Source organism: Engystomops pustulosus, chromosome 4, assembly GCF_040894005.1.
Source record: "Engystomops pustulosus chromosome 4, aEngPut4.maternal, whole genome shotgun sequence".
Classification (NCBI taxonomy): domain Eukaryota; kingdom Metazoa; phylum Chordata; class Amphibia; order Anura; family Leptodactylidae; genus Engystomops; species Engystomops pustulosus.
Genome location: NC_092414.1, coordinates 159,732,707 through 159,753,933, shown reverse-complemented (window position 1 = coordinate 159,753,933; position 21,227 = coordinate 159,732,707). Strand labels below are relative to the sequence as shown.

The 21,227-nt window shown below is 39.8% G+C and overlaps 1 protein-coding gene across 5 annotated transcripts in view; it reads right to left on the bottom strand.

Moving 5' to 3' along the window:
* Window positions 1-1,098: 1,098 nt before the first annotated feature.
* GABPB1 (GA binding protein transcription factor subunit beta 1) overlaps window positions 1,099-21,227 on the bottom strand; it is a 29,196-nt gene continuing 9,067 nt past the window's right edge. For 2 of the 5 annotated variants that reach the window (XM_072148316.1, XM_072148315.1), the window contains exons 2-10: window positions 19,997-20,104; window positions 18,985-19,152; window positions 18,273-18,467; window positions 17,781-17,892; window positions 13,454-13,570; window positions 10,764-10,952; window positions 8,780-8,895; window positions 4,769-4,825; window positions 1,099-2,865 (exon numbers count right to left, since the gene is read on the bottom strand). In XM_072148316.1, the coding sequence (XP_072004417.1) occupies window positions 2,713-2,865; window positions 4,769-4,825; window positions 8,780-8,895; window positions 10,764-10,952; window positions 13,454-13,570; window positions 17,781-17,892; window positions 18,273-18,467; window positions 18,985-19,152; window positions 19,997-20,104 (1,215 nt within the window). In that variant the 3' untranslated portion in view covers window positions 1,099-2,712. Of the gene's footprint in view, window positions 2,866-4,768; window positions 4,826-7,545; window positions 7,647-8,779; window positions 8,896-10,763; window positions 10,953-13,453; window positions 13,571-17,780; window positions 17,893-18,272; window positions 18,468-18,984; window positions 19,153-19,996; window positions 20,105-21,227 lie in introns of all 5 variants that reach the window. The other 3 variants (XR_011855004.1, XR_011855005.1, XM_072148317.1) reach the window with 3 other exon arrangements.

The following is a 21,227-nucleotide window of genomic DNA, read 5'->3' as shown; positions in this document are numbered from 1 at the left end:
GCTGAAACCATGCCCCTATTTAGTGAGTGGGGTTTTCAAGGAACTTGTTAAATGACATAATAATTCTGCAGATAAATAATTGATAAAGCAGAGATAAAACAATATTATCTGATTTATCTATTGTTTTATACCTAATAAAAGCTCTGCTTTTATTAGGACGTGTTCACATCTGTCAAGATCTTCCACCAATGTTTTTATTACAGCTGGATTCTGAACTGAAACAGCTGATGATGAATGGGAGGAAAACTCAGCAAAATACATAACATGGGCAGCCCAGTTCACATTGTTGGGCTGCATTAACATGTTAGTTAATGCAATATAAATGTAGATGCACACGGCCTTAGGGCTTCTGTTATTTACATCAGTTACTATGAGGAATAAACAGGAGTGGTTGAACACACAGTACCAGTCTTTCCATTATTCCTTACCTTATGTGTAGTTACCTCACAATAACTGAAGACATAACAGATAGAACCTGGAAAGTTACTGCAAAAATAATGCATTATAAATAAGCTACTCTGTAAACAACCCCCCACCCAAGAAAAAGCTCAAAGTCTGAACAAAAAACTACATTAACAGTTAAGTGACTTTATAGAGGATAGAGTTTCCTTACTAACCTTGAACTGATTTTGAGTAACATTATGCTTATGAGTTCATTTGTGTCTAAAGATGAAATCTTCCTTATTCTGGGTTTTCCATTCTCCCAGAGGTGTGTATTTTAGGAGCTCAGAGGAGTGAAGATGTAATTTAGCATATATAATAATACAAGACTGACAGCTACATGTATAAGTATTTGATTAAAAGATATCATTTACAGTAAATCAGTACAAAAACAGTTTTAAAAAAAAGTGTTTTTCCAAAGCCACTCAACTTTTAGTGTAGAATTTTACTCCAAAACCCATATAAAAGTAGGAGTTATATATTGTTAAATAGAATATAAATCTATAAATCGGGCATCTTCATTCCATCAGATACATATCTGATATGAGATCATGGTATGTAAAAAAAATACAATCCTCGTATACTGTGGTAGTTTTCTATTTCATACTTTGTCACATTATTTTCATGAACAAAAAGTAGCAGGTGAACAAAAAAGCAGAAAGGGAAAGGAATTGCATATTTAATGTTAACAAAATAGTAACATAATTACATTGTACAATTACAGTTCTGTGTAATAACAGTAATATTTCACTCATCAGCATTCCCATCCCATTTCTTGGAATGGAGACTGAAAATTTCTGTGATCCATAAAATAAAAATTTAGTTTGTAATTTGTGCATAGAAACAATGTGCCAGAAGGAGAACGTATATTTACTGAGTAATAAAAATAATGCAAAAGGTAATTCATGCCTAACATATCCAGAAGCTTAGCAGAACCCAAAATCTTTCCTATCCTGTTCCAGGTAAACAAAAAGACTAAAACTTAAAGGGGTGGTGCCACAAAAGACATCTATCCCCTACAGGATAGGGGAGTTGTCTGGTCACTGGGGATCGGACCGCAGGATCTACAGCGATCAGTCTGAAAGCTCCCTGAAATGTCCCATATGAAGTGAGGTGCAGGTGTTTTTCTTTACCTGTGCTTTATGCACTTCTAGGAGGTCAATGAAGTGTAGATTAAGAATACACTGCTCTGTAAGCAGTGCTTCATGGGGGTCTGGAGGTTGCGTTGGTTGGACACTTATCCCTTATCCTGTGGATGAGCGTCTCTGTGGCATAAACCCATTTAAAAGGAACACAAAACCCAAAATAGATGTTTCCTTAAAGGAATTTTCCCAACTCCTTTATGGCATATCTACAGAATATGAAAAAAAAAAAAAAAAAAAAAAAAAGGCTAAAGATGAGAAAAACCCTTTAAATAGGAAAAGGTGGTCACCCTTGACATGTCTATATCGTCAATTCCTGAATCGAGATTTTATTTTCTCTAAATACACTGATCTGTATGCGTTAACAAAAGCTTTCTTAAGTAAGCATTTAAGGCTTTACAGCCCACTAAAATCCATGGTAGACATCACCAGACAATTATCAGTATATGTAAATGGACGCTTCAATATATAAAGATAAATGCCTGTTTAGGAGAGCTAGCACAGCCTGATATTTCCAGAAAAGGAGTATAGAAAAAATGCATGCATCATATATATACAAAAAGTTTCTTTTTAAAAAATATTAGCTTCATATACATGTAAATCTACCTGGATGTTTCAGAAGTTTAACATATAAAATTTTTGCTTAGTAGAAAAAGAAATAAAGGTTCAAATAATAGGAGACACAAATGAAAAGCTGTACAAAGATTTCCACTAGGAAATGGTAAGTTCAAAGGCCACGTTGATCTGTTTTAGAAAGCACTGCAGATCTGAAGGAGTTCTCCATGTTTTATACAATGGAGGGAGGAACATCACTGCCCTTCTTTATTAAACCTTTGACATTGTGATCTCTGCATCTTTCCAAAAAATCAACTTGTCAACTTATATGACAAATTGTAAAAAACAAAACAAAAAAAAAACAAAAAACTAAAGACTATTTACAGTATTTTGTTTTTAAATACTTTTCACAAGGATTGACCTCAGTATGACCAGCTTATTTGGGGTAAGTGTTCTTGCTGGAGTTCTGTTCTCACTTTCTGCATGTCGCAATTGTGGTACATGACAGAACACAGAACAGGTCAGAGCCATCTTGTCGAATAAAAATATGAAAAACTATATGTCCAGTAGCTGTCTACACCACTTCCTTATTGGTCTGCAGCCTAGTCATGGCTTCCAGCTTCTGTCTGTAGGCCTCTGCTTCTTGCTCTTTTTTAAGTAGCTGCTGACGGTATTTCTGGGCTTCTCGGTTGGCCTCATCGAGTTGCTTCTGAAGGGATTCTCTTTCCTGTCAAGATAAAAAGATATTTTACACCACTGCTATTGTAGAACACCCCTGGTTCTGCTCACTTTTCCATTTGTAGCCTAGGATTGTGGGGGATGCATGCAGCACTATTCTTCCCATCAAAATGAATGACAGCACACAACGCACTACAGGTCAGTGTAGTCTCTGTTTGGAGCCCATCATAGGATGGATCTGGCTCTTAGTTATCATTACTTATGGAACAGAAGGACTGAATGATTGACAGAAATGTTAACAGACCCTAGTGTACCCACCCCGCTCATAATGCAGAACCAGGAAACTTACTTATAACTGAATAACTCATATACTTCATAGATTTTTTAAGTGATAAGTCATGGCTTCGCTGTATTGTCTTCTATACTTAACTGCTATGCTACTGTAATCTTTGGCCTTTTAAAATACTCAAAGGAAACAAACCTTCTTGTTCTCCTTAAAAGCTAGAACTTAGAGACAGACAAGCGGATTTCAGAAATGTGTCCTAACAGGAAATCTACCATCAAAACCAAGCATGGTTAAACCAGGGACACTTACTCATATATCCAGCCACCGTGTCTGTGCTAATCATCTTATATTTGTTATCCATGGTCTCCTTCCTAAAATAAACTTAAAATTATGCCAATGAGTCCGAGGGATTCTGGGGGTGTTTCCATAACCCTGTGCTGCAACATGACAGGCTATGACAATGAGCAGAAAATATCTAACACTCCTCATGCTGTCACCTTCCTACCTCTCTCTGTATCTGTAACCTAGCAGCAGAAAGAAGTGCAGGGGAAGGGGAAACCTGCTGTGCTCATCCTAACAGCTTGTGAGCTCTGGAAACACCCAATAGAGCTCCTTAGACTAATATTAATACAGCCACGATGCCCGGGTAAATGAGTAAGTGTCCCTGGTTTATCATGCTTGATTTTGATGGTAAATGTTCTTTAATGTGCGACTTAAACATAGTAGTAACATGCAAGCACTAAACTAAGAGTCCTTTGCATCCATCAGATACATCGCCCTCCCCATTACTGATTGAGGGTTTCCTCTCTGCACAGTAAGCCTTCTTGCACACAGATGATGTTTTGTCAGTGTGCTATCAGTTGATTTAATGAATAGCACACCGAATCATTTCTATGGGCTCAAGCACATGGCTGAGTTTTCCACAGCTCAGTGTATGAGCCGACTGCTCAAGCCACATGTTCAAGTGCAGGTAGGGTAACAAGGAGAAACCAGTCAATCGATGGTGGCAGGGTATGGAGAACAAGAGCGTTTGATACAAGCTCAAGAAATTGGCTTGTCTGTCTTCAATTCCTGTGACATAAGAGGAATGGGTGATCATGATGATGAATTTGATTTGATTATAAAAATGCAAGGGGCACAGACCACCTGGAACTGTATGTAGACATAAAACTACTGGAAAAATAAATACACCCAACCCCAAAAAAAACCCCACATTCATGGGCACAAAAATGCATTAAGTGCAACAAGATGTAATAAAATCGTTTTTTTAGACGTATCTGCTTAATTCTGTAATTGACGGGGGAAAACTAATGTGAAGCCTCATGGTGATATTCATAAAGTACAAAAAGGAATTACTCCAAAAAGCTTTTAAAATATATAGCAATATAATACACCGGTACTCACAGATACATCCATTATTATGAGAAGAAATAAAAATTATAATGAAAAAATCAAATAAAACTTAAAAATGAAAGCTTAAGGGGGATTTTTAAAAAAGGTCCCACACAAAAAGGGAGGTAAAGGGCATCATGCACAACAAAAAAAAAAAGAAGTTTTATTGGTCGGGAAACATCAACAAAATCATACACACAGCACCCACAAAATTGGCTTGTCTAGAGATTCTCTCAGAAACATACAGGACTGTTTGGAAAATGTATAGTGGTACCTGAGAGAACTCTTGGGTATTCACAATATAGATTTCTGACCCAGAAGTTTCAGGAATCTGGCAGACCGAAAAAATTTAAAAAAAGGAGAAAAACAGTTTTACAATAACCAATGTAACAAATAAGCACTGTATGTGGCCAATATGAAGGTGCTAAAAATGTATGTGGAAGTGCCAAGGTAGCCAACTAAAGCTCATACAAATCTTACTGCAATACTGTCAGTAGTAAATACGTGGCCAGTTTGGGCGGCAGCCCGGGGTCCAATGCCCTTTGGCCCCGCCATCCTCATACAATACCTAATATGCTAAAAATACACAGAGCCCTTTCAAGACCTTTGTGGGTCCTTAAACTGAAGGCCGATAGAAGGGACCCATATGTGGGCTGTAAATAAGATAAGATAATCCTTTATTAGTCCCACAGTGGGGAAATTCACAGCGTTACAGCAGCAGAGGGTACAGAGAGTGAAGTACAAAATGTCAAATCCACAATTTTTAGACAGCCCTGGTTTCATGGCAGTCATAATCCCATCTATTATCTAAAAACCAGAGTGTTTAAATGAGGTTTCCCTTCTCATCACCTCCCTCAATCTTGAAATTCTATACAATTAGGTCCAACATGCAAGGTAGATCGATCCTCCTGGGATCTGCGACTACAGAGCATTGAAGGAATCAGCCCGTGAGCCCTCTTCATACATCCTTCACTACGCCAGGACATATATGTCTGTCACTAGTCGTCATTTAGATGTTAATCTGTATTTATTCTAGACCTACAAATAGGCGATTTGGAGAATATAAAAGAAAATATTTCCCTTTGAATACTGACGTGGCCACAACCTGGTTATATTTCTGATTTCTATTTATGATCTATTTTCCTTACATTTAAAAGGGATTGTCCGAGAGTTATGAAAAAAAACAAAAGGTGGCCGGGAGGGGGCTGCTTAAAAAAATTAAGATGTACTTACCTTCCGATGCCCTCCGTTGGGTCCCACATCGCTTTCGCTCCGGTATGCGCACCATGTAAACAAACATGGCCGCCGGAGCAGTCCTGGATTTAGCTTCCGGCCAGCCACGCCCACCCATCCCTATTCACAGCACTGTGTATGCGGGCCGGATGGGTGTCTGGTCCGGCCGGAAGCTGAATCCAGCACTGCTTCCGTAGATTCGGAAACTATTATATATTTTGTAACTGTAAACGCAGGCAATTTATTAATCTGTCCATGACAGAAATCTGCACTAAAAAAAACTGTCTGCACCACATTTATAAAGGGTTTTAGACCGTTTTCTGGCTCTCCTACAACAGGTCCGTGCACCAGAACTACTGCTAACCCGACAAAATTGTGTCCTAACTTTCTGGTGTAAAGTAAGCCAACTAATAGAAGTTGCATAGTACGACTAGACAGTCTTATACTTGGACAGATTTATCATCCAGCATTAGACACTTTTTATAAATCTGCCCCAATAGGTTTTTATTTTCCAATATTTGGACTGTGTTGGGAACAAATATTAATGCAAACACCTTTGACAACTCTTACAGTTCACTGTTGCAGGTTTGGGATAAAGTTTAGTACTCAAGTGTTGCATCACAAAGGTAGCAGCAGTCATTCACACCACAGCATCAGCCTGATGTTGACACTGCCAGGTAGTGAAGCCATTCTGGCACATTTAGCTTGCCTGGACAAAAATTGCAGCTACTCTGAGTATATAAGTGCATCTTTCATAACTCTACAGTACTTGTGAAGAAGGATGCCAATGGCCTGCCAGTGGAATCGGTTCTGGGAGTGTACCCTCCTTCTGGATTAAAGTGAACCTGATACTCCACAGAGGTATGCAACTGTTGCAGCGATGACATGATTAATTCACAATGTTATTATTAAAAAACATGCTGAACAGACGAAAATCATGTGTGTTCAGGGAAGAGTTTCACCAGATGCACTTAGTAGGAGGTGGCCTTCTCATCTAGACATTCTCAATGAATTTAATTCATCTGCCATATACAGTACCTACATTTCTTCAATTGGATGTTCTTAAAAAAAAAAAAAAAAATGTCCATGTGTGAAGATAATTTCCCATAAAAGTAGCCATGGTGCAACTAAGAGACGAGATAGCTGTGCTTGGATATGACCACCTCTGCTGGAGTGATTGCAGAAACAAACAAATTGCTTTTGCATATGAAATGTCCAGGAGTTACTGAAGGTCCCACAGCATTCCTGTGGTAATGAACACTGGAATTAGCTGCTCCGGTGCCTCCATAGCGCATGATGTCTGTGCTAGTCATTTCCAAGGACAGCTATCTTGATTCACATGACAACACGTCTTACATTTGTGGGAAATGATGTTAAAACAGGTACATTAAAACAAACAAAAAACCAACAGCCAATTAAAGAAAAAAAATATATATTTATGTACCTGTTTGAAGATCATATATATAGCAGATTAATTAAATTAAATGCGAATGTCCAGATAAGAATACTCCTTTGAGAGTGACATTATATTAGGGATGTGTGGAATTTTTATTGCATTCACAATTCCAAAGTCCTGTCATTATTGGACATGACTCTATAACTTTTTGGCTATTTACTGAACTGGTGTTAAGAAAGTGACACAGGATTTCTTTAACAACTTCCAATATATATGAGGCATATATATGCGGCACATATATGAAACAAGCAACAACTCAATAAGAAAGGTGGAACCGAAAAAGCCATTAAAAAATAAAAAATGGTGGAAGTACTAGAAAGCGACACCCAAAAAGTGCTCTTAAATTTGTAAGGACCGCACACCTGTGATAGTTGAAGGCACTTTCACATCATTTTAATGGTAAAATCAGAGATGAGGCAAGTCAGAGATATTGTATATTCATAACGTATCTTCCTTCCATAGACTGCACAATAAAGAGGAACACATGGTCAAGTGTCAGCCAGTCACATGTATGGTTGTTAGGGGGTAAAACAAAAAAAAACAAGGTGCCAATCGTAAAAAGTCAGTTAAACAGAAGAAAGCAAAATACTAGAAAAGTACATAAACTGTTAATTATATTTATTTATTATTAAAAGGGGTTATCCGGGTTTAAAATTTTTTTTATGGCCGGGCTGGGGAGGGCTATTTAAACATACTTAAACATGTACTTACCTCCTCCGGGGCTGCCGATGTCCCGCGCCGCGGCCCGTCTTCTCCGTGCGCCGGTTTCGATACAAGGGCGCACAGGGAGCTTCCGGCCGGCCGGATGCACCCATGCGCACCATCTCCCAGCGCTTACAACGCTGAGAGATAGGGACGGATGGGAGGAGCTGTCCACATCGCGGACCGGAAGCTCCCTGTGTGCGGCTTCTGTGCCCCTGTTTGTTTACAGGGGCACGGATCGAAGTGACCGTGGCGCGGGACATCAGCGGCGCCGGAGGAGGTAAGTCCATGTTTATTATGTTTAACTAGCCCTCCCTAGCCCGGCCATAAAAAAATTTTTAAACCTGGATAACCCCTTTAAAATATTTGCAATGGACACCTTTGCACTAATTTTGCAATTCTTACTATCTGCTGTGTGGAATGGGGGAGATCATTTATGTAGAAGTCTACCCGGCTTAACCTGACTGCACCTCCTTCTCATCACTTAGTATTGGAGAGATCAGAAGGCCAAATTATACTGAAGTTTAGAGAGTGATGAGAAGGGAAAGTTATTCTCTTAGAGTATAGCACACCACAAGGCTTTAGACTGGGAAGAGAGTACATTGCAGAATCTGCAGGGGAGGGAGGAATCACTCTTTCCTTAATATCAATGCCTGTCAGGCATAAAAGGTATCCGGAACTATATGACAAAGATGTCCACGGCCTTATAAGGGAATGTCAAGTAATTCTTCCCTGAAGAGGGCGTCTCTGTTACACTATTGAATTTGTACTTTGTTGGTTTGTTTATTACATGTAAGACTTTAATGACTACAAAGTGGGATTACAGCAGGTCACTGTAGAGGAAATATTATGCATATAGCTGTAAATCAGATATACAAATAACTCAGGTATTACCTCAATCTCAGCAGAGTCTACACGATTTTCAATTATCTCAATGCACTGTCTTTTTGGAGGGGGCTCTTCACTTATTACAGTTTCTTCTGCAATATCTGTTGCTGGTACTGTCAAGACTACAACAATAAAATAATGCATACTGAATAACATAGAAAAGTTAGTGTGCAAATTAAAAGATTTCTACCATAAAACTCAAGTACGGATACACCAGTGGTAATCTACTTATGTTTGTTATTCATGGCCTCCTTCCTTCTAAAATCAAGTTTTAAAATAATGCTAATTAGCCTGAAAGGCAACTAAAGCGGTTCCCAGTGCCCCTCCAGGCTGCAGATGCAAAGGGGGGAGTGGGGGAAAGTGTTGAGGGAGCTGGGAGAGTGTAACAGTCTGTGAATCTGAAGCACGGGAGGGCTCTGGGAACTTGTCACAGGGCCAGGATCGAAGTATCTGTAAGTAAGAGTAACCAACCAAAAAAGAACCTCAAAGAAAGGAGGGGTCATCACCCAAATGTACCCACTCGCTCGGCTCAAAGAGCCACCGCTACACACCAAAAGAGAGGGCGAGAGCACAATAATCATGTAAACGAAATATAAAATTTCAAAATTTTATTCAATGCAATAACAAAAAATATAAAATGTATAAATTACAAAGACACTTATCATATGGAGAAACCGTAAGACATATCACATTGAAAGGATGTCAGGCTAAAAAAAATGGGTAGATATAGAAGCTACCACAGCGTGTATGTGCACCTGGCAAGAGACTAAGGCCAGAAAACTATGAGGACAATACCAGTTATAACATGTCCTCATAGATGAAAGAGTAATTGGATAATATTGGCAAAGGTAAACAAGGAAAAAAGGTGTATTCTAGTACTGCCAGTATATATAACATGAGTAACCACCGGCAGGAATTGAATACAAGAGCTAAAGTACTGAGGATAAAGCAGGGGAAAAAAGTCTCATGATAAGAGAATATGTCCCACCATCAAGTACATTATTAAGACCCATGTATACCTTGTGTCATCTTGCCAGAGAAAGCACAGACACGAGCGGTCCAAGAACCTCGACGTACGTTTCACCCTGCGGCTTCGTCAGGAGGCATGTAAGTAAGAGTCCCTGGTCTATCCATGATTTTTAAGGAATATTTCCTTTAACTAAACGCTTTACAAAATTGTATCAATAAATAATGCAGATGATAATAGTAAACTTTGTAATATACTCGAGTATAAGCCAAGTTTTCAGCCCCCAAAAAAATGTCTCAGTCTGTGTGCGCACACACCATGACATGAAACGTTTGTCGATATAGTGTGTACGCCACCATCTGTGTTCACACTATGATGTCAGCAAAGGTTTGTTTGTTTTTTTATTTTTAGGCAGGGGATACTCAAGGTTATATACTAGGCATGGGCTGGATGGCTATATACTGGGGGCATGGGCAGGCTGGTTATATACTGGGCGGGCTGGTTATATACTGGGCCTGTGTTTCCCTTTGCCTCCCTTCCTTATTTAAGCAATTTGGTAAATCAGCTTTCTGTCCTGTATGCAATGACAGCTAAGGTAAAGGAACCTTATAATGTTCTCATCAAATGAAAAACTCTTTCCCTAACCACTTCCCTTATCTATATTCTCAATGCAAGAGAAAAAGGGTCAGAAAAACTGCTTTACTTAAAGAAGTATATCACAAAGTTTACAGTTATTACCACAAGACAAAAACCTGCATAAAAGATTGTTTCAAAGGTTTAGTTTGGCTTAAAGCCATTGATGCAAAGTAAATCAGTGACCTATGTCACATACATATTTGTTTAATTCGAACTGATTATTCACAATTTATCTTAAAACTCTAGGAAAGGCTACTACGCACTTCTGTGTGTCACCAGGTTTAAGACACATTTCATTTTCTATAGAAACTCACTGGTACCCATATGTGAAACCGTAAGCAGAGGATAATGGGAGAACCAAACATTATCTCTACTGATTTTGCTTACCTTGTTGGCCATCAGGCATTGTGACAATAATTGGCTGACCTATACCACTTGATGGGATAGCAGACTGAAGATTACCAAGATGGATGCCATCTGTGACTATTGTAATAACTTGTTGTCCACCAGAACTAACAACTTGTTGGATCGCTCCATCAACGGACTCAGCAGTTACCACTTCTTCTGTAGCCACCACTAGATAACACAAGGTAGACAGAATGTAAGTGCACAGAGATTACTATTTACTTATAACAGGGTTTGGGAGTGCAACATAAAATGTTTCTTTGCATCTTATTTAACACCAATGTATCTACTCTATAAAAGCCTTTACAGTAGATTCATTGTTATCAGATTATATTTGACATTGACAGAAGGAGGTTTTACAATTAGATTGAAGCTTGCCAGTCTCTGAATAGGTCTACATGGTAGACATGATTTCTCTTTAATATTGAGGATTTGCTGCTGTACAATTTGCAAGGCACCTAATGATTGAACTAAATTGTAGTTGTTCTATCCTCTGTCTCCAAATAAGTTTATCAAAGTTCAAGGGTTTTTACGTCTAAAATAAAGCCACATCAATGATTTGTGAGTAAATAAAATGTCAAGATCATTGAAAAGTTTACTTGGTACAACACATGCAACTGCCGAGATGATAAAATTCAGAAAGTTAGAGTGTAGTAGAGTAGCTTGGATATGTTTCAGCTGAATAGCTATCCTTACTTCAGGGTAACTGCAGTCAATTGCCCTGCAATTATCTGCCACAAAGGCAAGCTACTCCAACCTCACCAATGTGTTCTTTGATTTCGGTTATTTGCTGTGGACCAAGCTTTGCTTTTACGTCATGACAAGATCTAAGATATTCCTGCCATGATTCAAGCTTTCATCTTTACAATTAATTCTTCAATTGTTTTCAAAAGCCAGTCATCCTGATAATAAACATGCTTTCAATCTCCAGACATGGAATAACCAAATTATGTCACATTATATACAAATTGCATATAGCACCATCTGGGATCTGGGCACAAATAGATTTTTTTTTTTAATATTCTAATAAAACAAAATAAAAAACCAACCATGCCTCATAATAGAGCTCCCTTAATCTGTGGTTACACTCACACTGTTCAGTTTTGCATTTGAGTTGGGGAAAAAGAAAGAAAGAAAAAGAAATCCATGCACACAGATAAGCGGGTGGTGAAAATGACAGATTTATGAAACCTGGATCAGATGATAGAACATTAACCAAATTTGTAAATATTTAAAAATAAAATATTTGTTATTTTTTTAGTTGATGTACAATAACATGTTCTTGTTTATTATGCCAACTAGAAAAGTGCAGAAAACACAACTTCTTGTACAGGATAAGGGCGCATTCACACAATGCATTTTAATTGTGCTTTGAAACGAAACTCAAATGCAACACAGAGATCGCAGTTTGCAGGTTCTTTTTAGTGCAAAGTCAGACCGAAAAACTGGTTCAGAGGCTTTAAATAACGTGGGCCATTGTGTGAACACTAGTTCAATGGTGACCACTACACACACAGCACATTGCCGTAGATCCAGTTTGGTGCAATGCTGTTGCAGTTTAGCTGCATTAACACTAAAAAGCATTTCAGAAAATCAGTATTCTACTTTTGTATGTTTTTTTTAAATTAAAAAAAAAAACGCTTTGAGAGCAGCCGGTTTCAAGTGTACATCACTACAATGCCTACGAGCGTTATCGTAGGTGTACGATAACGCTAGCAGTGTAAGGCTACATGCAGACGGCTGTATGGGGGACGTATATACGACAAATGGGCGCACGGCGCCCTACGGGAGCAGTACAGTGCAGCACATGTGCAGCACTATACCGCTCCATACCCCATGAAAAGATAGGACATGTCCTATCTTTTCACGGCATACGGCGCCGTTTGCGCCATATATCCATACGGAGAGGGGTGGGGGTGAGCAGCGCTCACCTCCTCCTCTCCCCGCACGCCGCCGTGTGCCGACCATGCTAAGGTACGGCAAGCAATGGCGTTTGAATGTAGCCTAACACCGCTGGGACTGTTGGGACTTACTTTAGTAAGCAGTTCCTAGTGCCGTTGTTAAGGGTGACAGGTCCTCTAAGTAAATACATTGATAATTATTTTAGTGGGAAGGAATGGGATTTGCATTATTTTGCTTCCATGTTTTAATAAAAGTCTTGTTTAAACAATTACAGTGAAAAATAAAAGATGTACTTTCCGCACCCTACTAGGCTGCTCTATACGGATTACCCTGCAGTACTCCAGCTGAATGACAAATTATGGCAGATAAAAACATAATTGATCTTATAATGCTACTTGAAAGAAGAGACAACCAGGTCAGATACTTGGTATATGGAGGGTATATGGACTCTGTAGATTAATTAACAAGGCTCACTGATACTTGAAAGGGCACTAGTGCTGTCTCTAAACACCAAACGGCTTTGTACGTGGCTCACACCTCCCAAATGATATGATAAGTCTATGGTTCTTGATGCTATTCCCGAGAGGATGTGTATTACTCACCCTCCACCCAAACTTCCACATTTTTTATTGTTTGTTTTGTGAAGTACAACAACTGCTTATAGTTGCTTATATTTACAGTGTCCCCCTGAGTGAGGTTCCTTCTTTGCCAAGCCCTATTGTGCAGCAATATTTACTGTATACAAACTATAAATAAAAAGATGTACAAACCTGGTGTTTCTGAAGAATTGGACAATGGAGCAGAAGCTTCAGCTAGTGCTGCTAATGTAGCCAAGACGGAGGTTGATGAATTTCCAAACTGCACCGCAGAAGATATCCCATTGTCATCTTTAAAAAAAAAAAAAAAAGTTTAGCGTGGAGATTAGTCAACTACAAGTTGTACAAGCCCAACCCTACAGACATCAATATTAATGCCAACAACAGGCAACTTAACAGCCTACAAGTGAACTACAAGAAACTAAAATGTAAATCCAATTAAGGGTGCAGTCACTTGTTGCGTTTTCGTTGCGTTTTGAAACGCATTCTTTCAGCTGAGGAGAGGTGAACTGCTGCATTGCAAATATGTCATTCTGTTTTCTCTAAGCATTTGCATTACAATATAATTGTGTGTTATAACTTACCTTGCACCCTGACAGAATCATCTGTGAAGTCCTAGGGGTTGGGCTTTGGTTTGGATGCATCTCAAAAAACAACATGTGACTTGTCTATGCTGCAGACTGCTCAGCTCTCAGCCCCCTCCCCCTGAAAATGAGGTCCCTGGTGACAGGTTCCCTTTAAAAAAACATGCATTAACGCATGCATTTACAAAACGCAAATCTTAACAGAGCTTACAATCGTAAGTCCGATGTTAAAACATGTTAACAGTAATGTAATTAGGCAAATCACCTCTCCTCAGCTGTAGAAATGTGTTTTAAACGCAACGTGTGACCGTGCCCTAAGAGTCTTGTGCAAAAACGGCTATTCCAATGTTTTCTTTGTCTTTTCCCCACAAAATTGAATTGTTAAAAAAGGAAGCACAAAATATACCCTGTATGAACAACGTTTAAAGTATTTTTAACACCTTCACGACTGCCATACCACTTTATATGTCTTATTTGCACATGCCCCGTGCAGAAATTACATCCATAAACCAGTAACCAACTACGGTACGGCCAGCATACATCGTGTGAATGTAGCCTTAATAAGATATATTGCTTATGGATATGCACGCTTACCGTATTTTTCGGAATATAAGGCGCACCGGAGTATAAGGCGCACCATCAATAAATGCCTGCTAAAACGTCTAGGTTCATATATGAGGCGCACCTGAGTATAAGGCGCACCTGATTGTGAGGGTGAATGACCAGCAGGTGGCAGACCTGTGCACTGTTCAAGGCAGCTGTTGTCTGTCAGTACGGTTCATATATAAGGCGCACTGGACTATAAGGCGCACCTTTGATTTCTGAGAGAATCAAATGATTTTTAGTGCGCCTTATAGTCCGAAAAATACAGTAAATTTGTACTGAAAAAACATTTCGATTTTTCTATTCCTGATTGTAAATTTAAGAGTACAACTCTCCGCTTCTTTGAAGCTTCCATACACAATGCATAGATCATATTAAAGGGGAGATTCTCCTGTACCTACACCAGAATGTGTTTCTAGGTGCCAGGATTCAGGGTGCAGTCACACGTTGCAGTTAAGGGTGCGTTTAAACGTTCAGGTTTTCAGATGCAGTTTTTAAAGCCAGAAGCAGGTGTGAATCATAATGGGTGAGAAAATATCATTGAGAGAAGCTACTCCTCCTCTTTTTTTCACTCCACTCCTGGTTTGGACATCAAAAACTGTACCTGAAAACCTGAAATCAGTTTTGAGGTGATTTTAGGTGCAGTTTTGTTCATTTAACTCCTTAAAACCGAGGCTTTTTTGTTTTTGCATTTTTCACTCCCCACCTTCAAAAATCTATAACTTTTTAAATTTTCTATTTAAATGTGTGTGAGGCCTTGTTATCTGCCTAACAAATTACACTTTATAGGGACGGTATTTAATCTCCCATGCCTTGTACTGGGTAGCTGGAAAAAAAATTTCAAAATGCAGTGAAATTAGTGAAAAAAAAAATGCATTTGCGCGGTTTTCTTGTGGGGTTGGATTTTACAGTTTTCACTGTGTGCACCAAATGACATGTCTACTCTATTCTTTGAGTTGGTGCGATCACGAGGATACCAAATTTATATAGGTTTTATAGTGTTTTCATACATTTACAAAAATTAAAACCTCCTGCACAAATGTTATTTTTCCATCTTCTAATAATTTTTTTTTACTTAGGCGTACGGAGCTGTGGGTGGTGTCATTTTTTGCAACTTTTGATGACGTTTTTACAATTTTACAAGAAATGTGTATACATATGGTAGATGAATTCAATTAAATGTCAAGTTGATCAGAGTTGCGTCAATTTTTTTCAATATGAGGCATATATTACTCATTTCGCCAAAGCAGATATAGCAAGGTACCATATTTTTTGGACTATAAGACGCACTTTTTTTCCCCCAGAAAATGGGGAAAAAACAGTGGTGTGTCTTATAGTCTGGATGTAGCTGCAGGAGGGCACCTGGCTGCCCTCTGCCAGCTAATGCTGGCAGAGCGCAGCCCTTCACAGTAAAGCGCAGGGGCTGTAGCAAGTGTTGTTGCGCTCCTCTCCTCCTCTCTTGTATGTGTGCAGCCCGCGTGCACTTCGCTCCCTGAGAATGGGACAGTCGGCAGGCAGTGAGCGGCTGCACAGCGCTGCCCTGAGTCTTGTACAGTCAGCTGTGAGCTGAGTGTCTCTGGCTGGAGCAATGCTCTGCATCGGAAATGCTCAGCTCACAGCATATACACAAGAGACACAGACCTCTCACAGATCCTCCGGTGTGTGAATATCACCTGACCCCGTGATGTCACGGAAAGGGGCGTCGCGTCCAGCAAAAAAGAAGGAAGTAAGTGAGCTGCCAAGTGGAGAACAGAAACCTCCCAGGAGCAGTGTTATTCATGTGCATGGAGGTGAGAGCCTGACAGGACAGAAGAACATAATGATTGCTTAGTATCAGGGGAGCTCAACTGGAACCAGATATGTATGTTTTGTGGGACTCCATGGCTGGTGTGGCTGAGGTGTAAGTTACTTGGGACTGCGTGTCTGGTGGGGGTCTGAAGTGTATATATATTTTATTGGTGGGAGGTCGACTGTATATAGATGTATTGCTGGGGGGATGGCGGCTGTATATAGATGTTTTGCTGGTGGTGCGGCGGCTGTATATAGATGTATTGCTGGTGGTGCGGCGGCTGTATATAGATGTATTGCTGGTGGTGCGGCGGCTGTATATAGATGTATTGCTGGTGGTGCGGCGGCTGTATATAGATGTATTGCTGGTGGTGCGGCGGCTGTATATAGATGTATTGCTGGTGGTGCGGCGGCTGTATATAGATGTATTGCTGGTGGTGCGGCGGCTGTATATAGATGTATTGCTGGTGGTGCGGCGGCTGTATATAGATGTATTGCTGGTGGTGCGGCGGCTGTATATAGATGTATTGCTGGTGGCGCGGCGACTGTATGCGGATTTATTGCTGGTGGTGCGGCTGTATGGGGATGTATTACTGGGGGGTTGGCGGCTGTATATAGATGTATTACTGGGGGGTTGGCGGCTGTATATAGATGTATTACTGGGGGGTTGGCGGCTGTATATAGATGTATTACTGGTGGTGCGGTGGATGTATTACTGGGGATTTAGCGGATGTATTACTGGTCAGAAAGTAGATAGTGAGCAGGAGGATGTGTATGTATGCTACATTCAGTGGGGCCTCCACAAGATTTTGTGCCCAGGGGCCCCCACCAACCTTAATCTGGCTCTGGCTCTGCCAGTGAAAGCTATTGGCAGTAAGCGCAGCCGTGAAAACTGAAGGCAGCGGCAGCATGCAGTGCATGCTGACTGGACTATTCTGCCCCCAATACTGGTTGTCTGAGCTTGCTGCTAGCCAAACCCTAGCCAATTAGTGTTTGGTCAAAGAAACAACACTCCCCCGACCACCAAGTGTTCTGTATAGGGCTGAAACTGACAGAACACTTGTGGTATCTGCACTGGAGTCATCCTTCAGCACCAGGTAACAGTGCCCCATAAAATGTTCCCTAATAAAGTCTCCCCATTAATTCTCCCCGAACACAGTACACTATTAAAACTTCACCAAATGTCACACAATGACCCCTAATAAAAGTATCCCATACACAGCCCCCGTAGGCCACATTCACAGCGGGCACACGTCAGTGCCCAGGAGAGGAAGTGGTGAGCGCTGCTCGCCCCTGCCCCTTTCCAAAGAGAAACACGGCTGCACAGCACCGCTCCGTACGGTACCGTTACTTTACTGTTACTTTATTAAATATTTTAACACACACATTTTTGGGAAAAAAAAAAATTCTTATTTTTCCTCCTCTAAAACCCAGGTGCGTCTTATGGTCCAGTGCGTCTTATAGTCCGATAAATACGGTAGGTATAATTGAAGACCACAACATTTTATTACAATAACATTTCTTACCTGTTAAATTTACTACCCCTCCAGGTCCAATGAAAAACTGTGGCGTAGCTGTATGTATTGTTACAGTGTCTGGGCTTTCAGGATTTGTATTAATTTGGTTCTGCATTGCAATCTAACAAAAACAAAATAGAACATAATTGAAATTATGAAACTAAACATCTGAAGGTTATCTGTTACTGGACATGATCCAAAATGCAAATGTAGATTTTTTTGTGTGTGCCATCTGATTCAATGAAAAGCACACAGATAAATGCTTTCTATTAGCTCATACACACAGCCATGGTTTCCACAGCTCAGTGTACGAGACCACTGCCCAGGACACAAATATCATCTATATCAGTTCTCTAATGATTTCGGGAAAACCACAATGGTGCTTCTGAATCAAAAAGCAGACATACAGTACACTCATCTTTCTCCCTAAACACAGGACCTTAATAATCCATTAGTGCAAAACCAGTAACTATATGTACATTGTCATTTTATTAAACCCACCTGTAGGATTTCTGCAAGATCTTCATTTCCATTATCCACGGAGATATCAAATGCAGTTTTACAGAACTTGCTTTGACTATGTACATCTGCTCCATACTTTATTAGAAGCTCTACTACTTCTTGGTGATTGTGCTCAGTTGCCCAGTGGAGTGCAGTCATTTTCAACATATCTTTGGCATTAATATCTGCACCATGCTACAACAGAAAAGAAAAGGTGTTGCAGATAAGGTTCTGTTCACATCAGCTAGGACACCTATCACAAAAATGGTTGTCTTGTGTCTTACTGTGAGGTGGGCTGGCTTTGTGTAATGGCTCACATTTATCAATGTTGCCCATAAGGTTCTCAGAGTAAACGTCATCATAGTGGCTCATGTTGTTGTACAACACAACTTGAAATACATCAAGTTCCCTCTTTATGCAACATCAATAAGTAACTTTATACAATTACCTTGCACTGGTAGAAGTGCATAAGGCTATCTGAATATGAATTGCCAAATCTTGGTTGTGAAAAACTGACATTTTCTTCCATTTTTTAGTCAATTTGCATCAGTCTAGCATCAGTTTCCCATGAATCCTTAATCTGTAGTTTATTAATTACTGAAACGATGACTAAAAAATGGCCTAGAAAATGCTCTAATTTTTAATGGATTGGATGTGTGGTCTGCCAAAATAATATTTTGTGCATTTGTCCTAAATCCCTTGAATTTCTTACCTTAAGTAATACTTCTACAATATTTGCGTGTCCTTCTGAAGCAGCCATGTGCAAAGGTGTTCTGTCAACCTTTGTGCGCGCATCTCTACTCACTCCTGCCCTAAGCAGCACTTCAGTTGTGGAATAATGACCATACTGAGCGGCAAGATGAAGTGGAGACGTTCCAAGCTGTAAACACATAAAAAAAAGAATTCATAATGTGACAAGTATACAAGATAATTAGAGTGACCATTTAGATACTTTAACCCATGCCTTTCAGTTCTAAATTTCACCTTTTCATTTTTCTTTCCCTTAGGCCTCATGCACATGAACATGCAGAGAACGTATTAAAACAGCCGTATATATGGCCCCATGCATCCAATGGGCAATATGACCATCCATGTACATAGCCATATATTGTCCAACGTATCATACCGTGAGCAGGATGTATAAAAATATAGAGCATGTCCCATTTTCCACCATATTTCCGTTCTGTACGGCCCATAGAAGTCAATGGGAACATATAAAATACAGGCTAAATACATGCTGCATACGGCTGTGCGCTGTATGCTGCTGTACATACATGAAGTATCCAGAGGGAGGTGTATTCTGTTAGCCAGCCAATAGTCAGCCATCTATGATTTGCCAGCCCACCGTATTCATACGGTGCCATATTTACAGGACAGGTTGACAAGTGAATAATATTTACTGCACATTATAAGTAAAGACATCTTTAAGTTAAAAATTACAAGTAGATTGTAACAGGGTAAGGCCTCATGCATACGATCATGTGAACGGTTTGCCATTGCTTGCAGCCAAAAGGACATCAATGGGTCAGTGCCACTCACCTTGCTGATGTCCAATGAAAGTGACCAGATGCACCAAGATAAATGTCCCTACTCCTAATACCCATTATTAGAGAAGGTGCATTTTATATGCTATATCTCCATTACATGCTCCATACAAAGGTATCCTGCTATACACACATTTCTTACAAAAAATATATATAATAATACAGTGAATTAATAATTACCCAATCTGTAGTAAACGGTGCTCCATTTGCCATTAAAATCCGAACTTCATCATCCTGACCGGCTCGAGCTGCCTCTAAGAGTTTTTTCCCCAAATCTACCAGGGACATCTAAACAAAAGTGAAAAGTTTTGATAATCAAGTATAATACAGTATATAAAGTATAATAAAGTATAATACGGCCATCTGGATGTTGGTAATTTATTGTACTTTAGATTTAGGCTACAATTATCAGCTGTGAGGCTACATTCACACAGACTATGGTACGACGGGCACATGTCGGCTCCGGGGAGAGGAGGAGGGGTGAGCGCCGCTCACCCCGCCCCTCTCCATAGCGATATATATGGCCGCGGCGCCGTATTACGGGAGAAAGATGGTGCCATATATAGGGGACGTATATACGTCCGCCATATGTGTGTGAATATAGCCTAAGAGTTATCAAAGGTGTCTGCAATTGCTATTTAAAACCAAAAGGTTTATATCCAAATTGTCACAGAGACCAAAAAAATTTTGGCTGGGAATATAAAATATTCAGTTCTGACTTACATACAAATTCAACTTAAGAACCTATCTTGTATGTAACCCAGCGACTGCCTGAATATACTTCCATATGCCTGAAGATGAAATGTAATGTATTTTTATGACTATAAGAAATCTTGCTTTAAAAGAAAATCTACCATCAGGTATCTATTTACTTGGTAGAGTTAGACTGTAGATTCAGTCTATATTAATACTTAATTGTGAGCCCTCACGTGCAGAGGTCGCACTAACATTTTTCCACCATTCACCATTTTTGAGGAGTATTTTTACCCGAGGAGGAGTATGAAAATTTCGGTAATACACCGCACACACTACACTCGCACACTGCGCACACTACACTCGCCTCGCACTGCACACACAGAACACTACACTCACACTGCACACACTACACTACACTCACACACTACACTCACACTGCACACACAGAACACTACACACACTCACCCGGCCTTGCTCTTAAGTCCCGTCGGGATCTGTGGGCAGGTAGAGATTGATAAATAATATTAATGTATATGTTAATTCCCTGCAGAGGCTACTCAGGATATGGAGTACCCCTCATGAGCTCCGAGGGCTAAGGCTACTCCGATAATAGGGATCAACATATCAAAATCAACTCACATATGAGAATTTATAATTAATATGAACCTATAAACACTTCTTCAATAGCTGTCAATACAGAAAATACACAGTAATT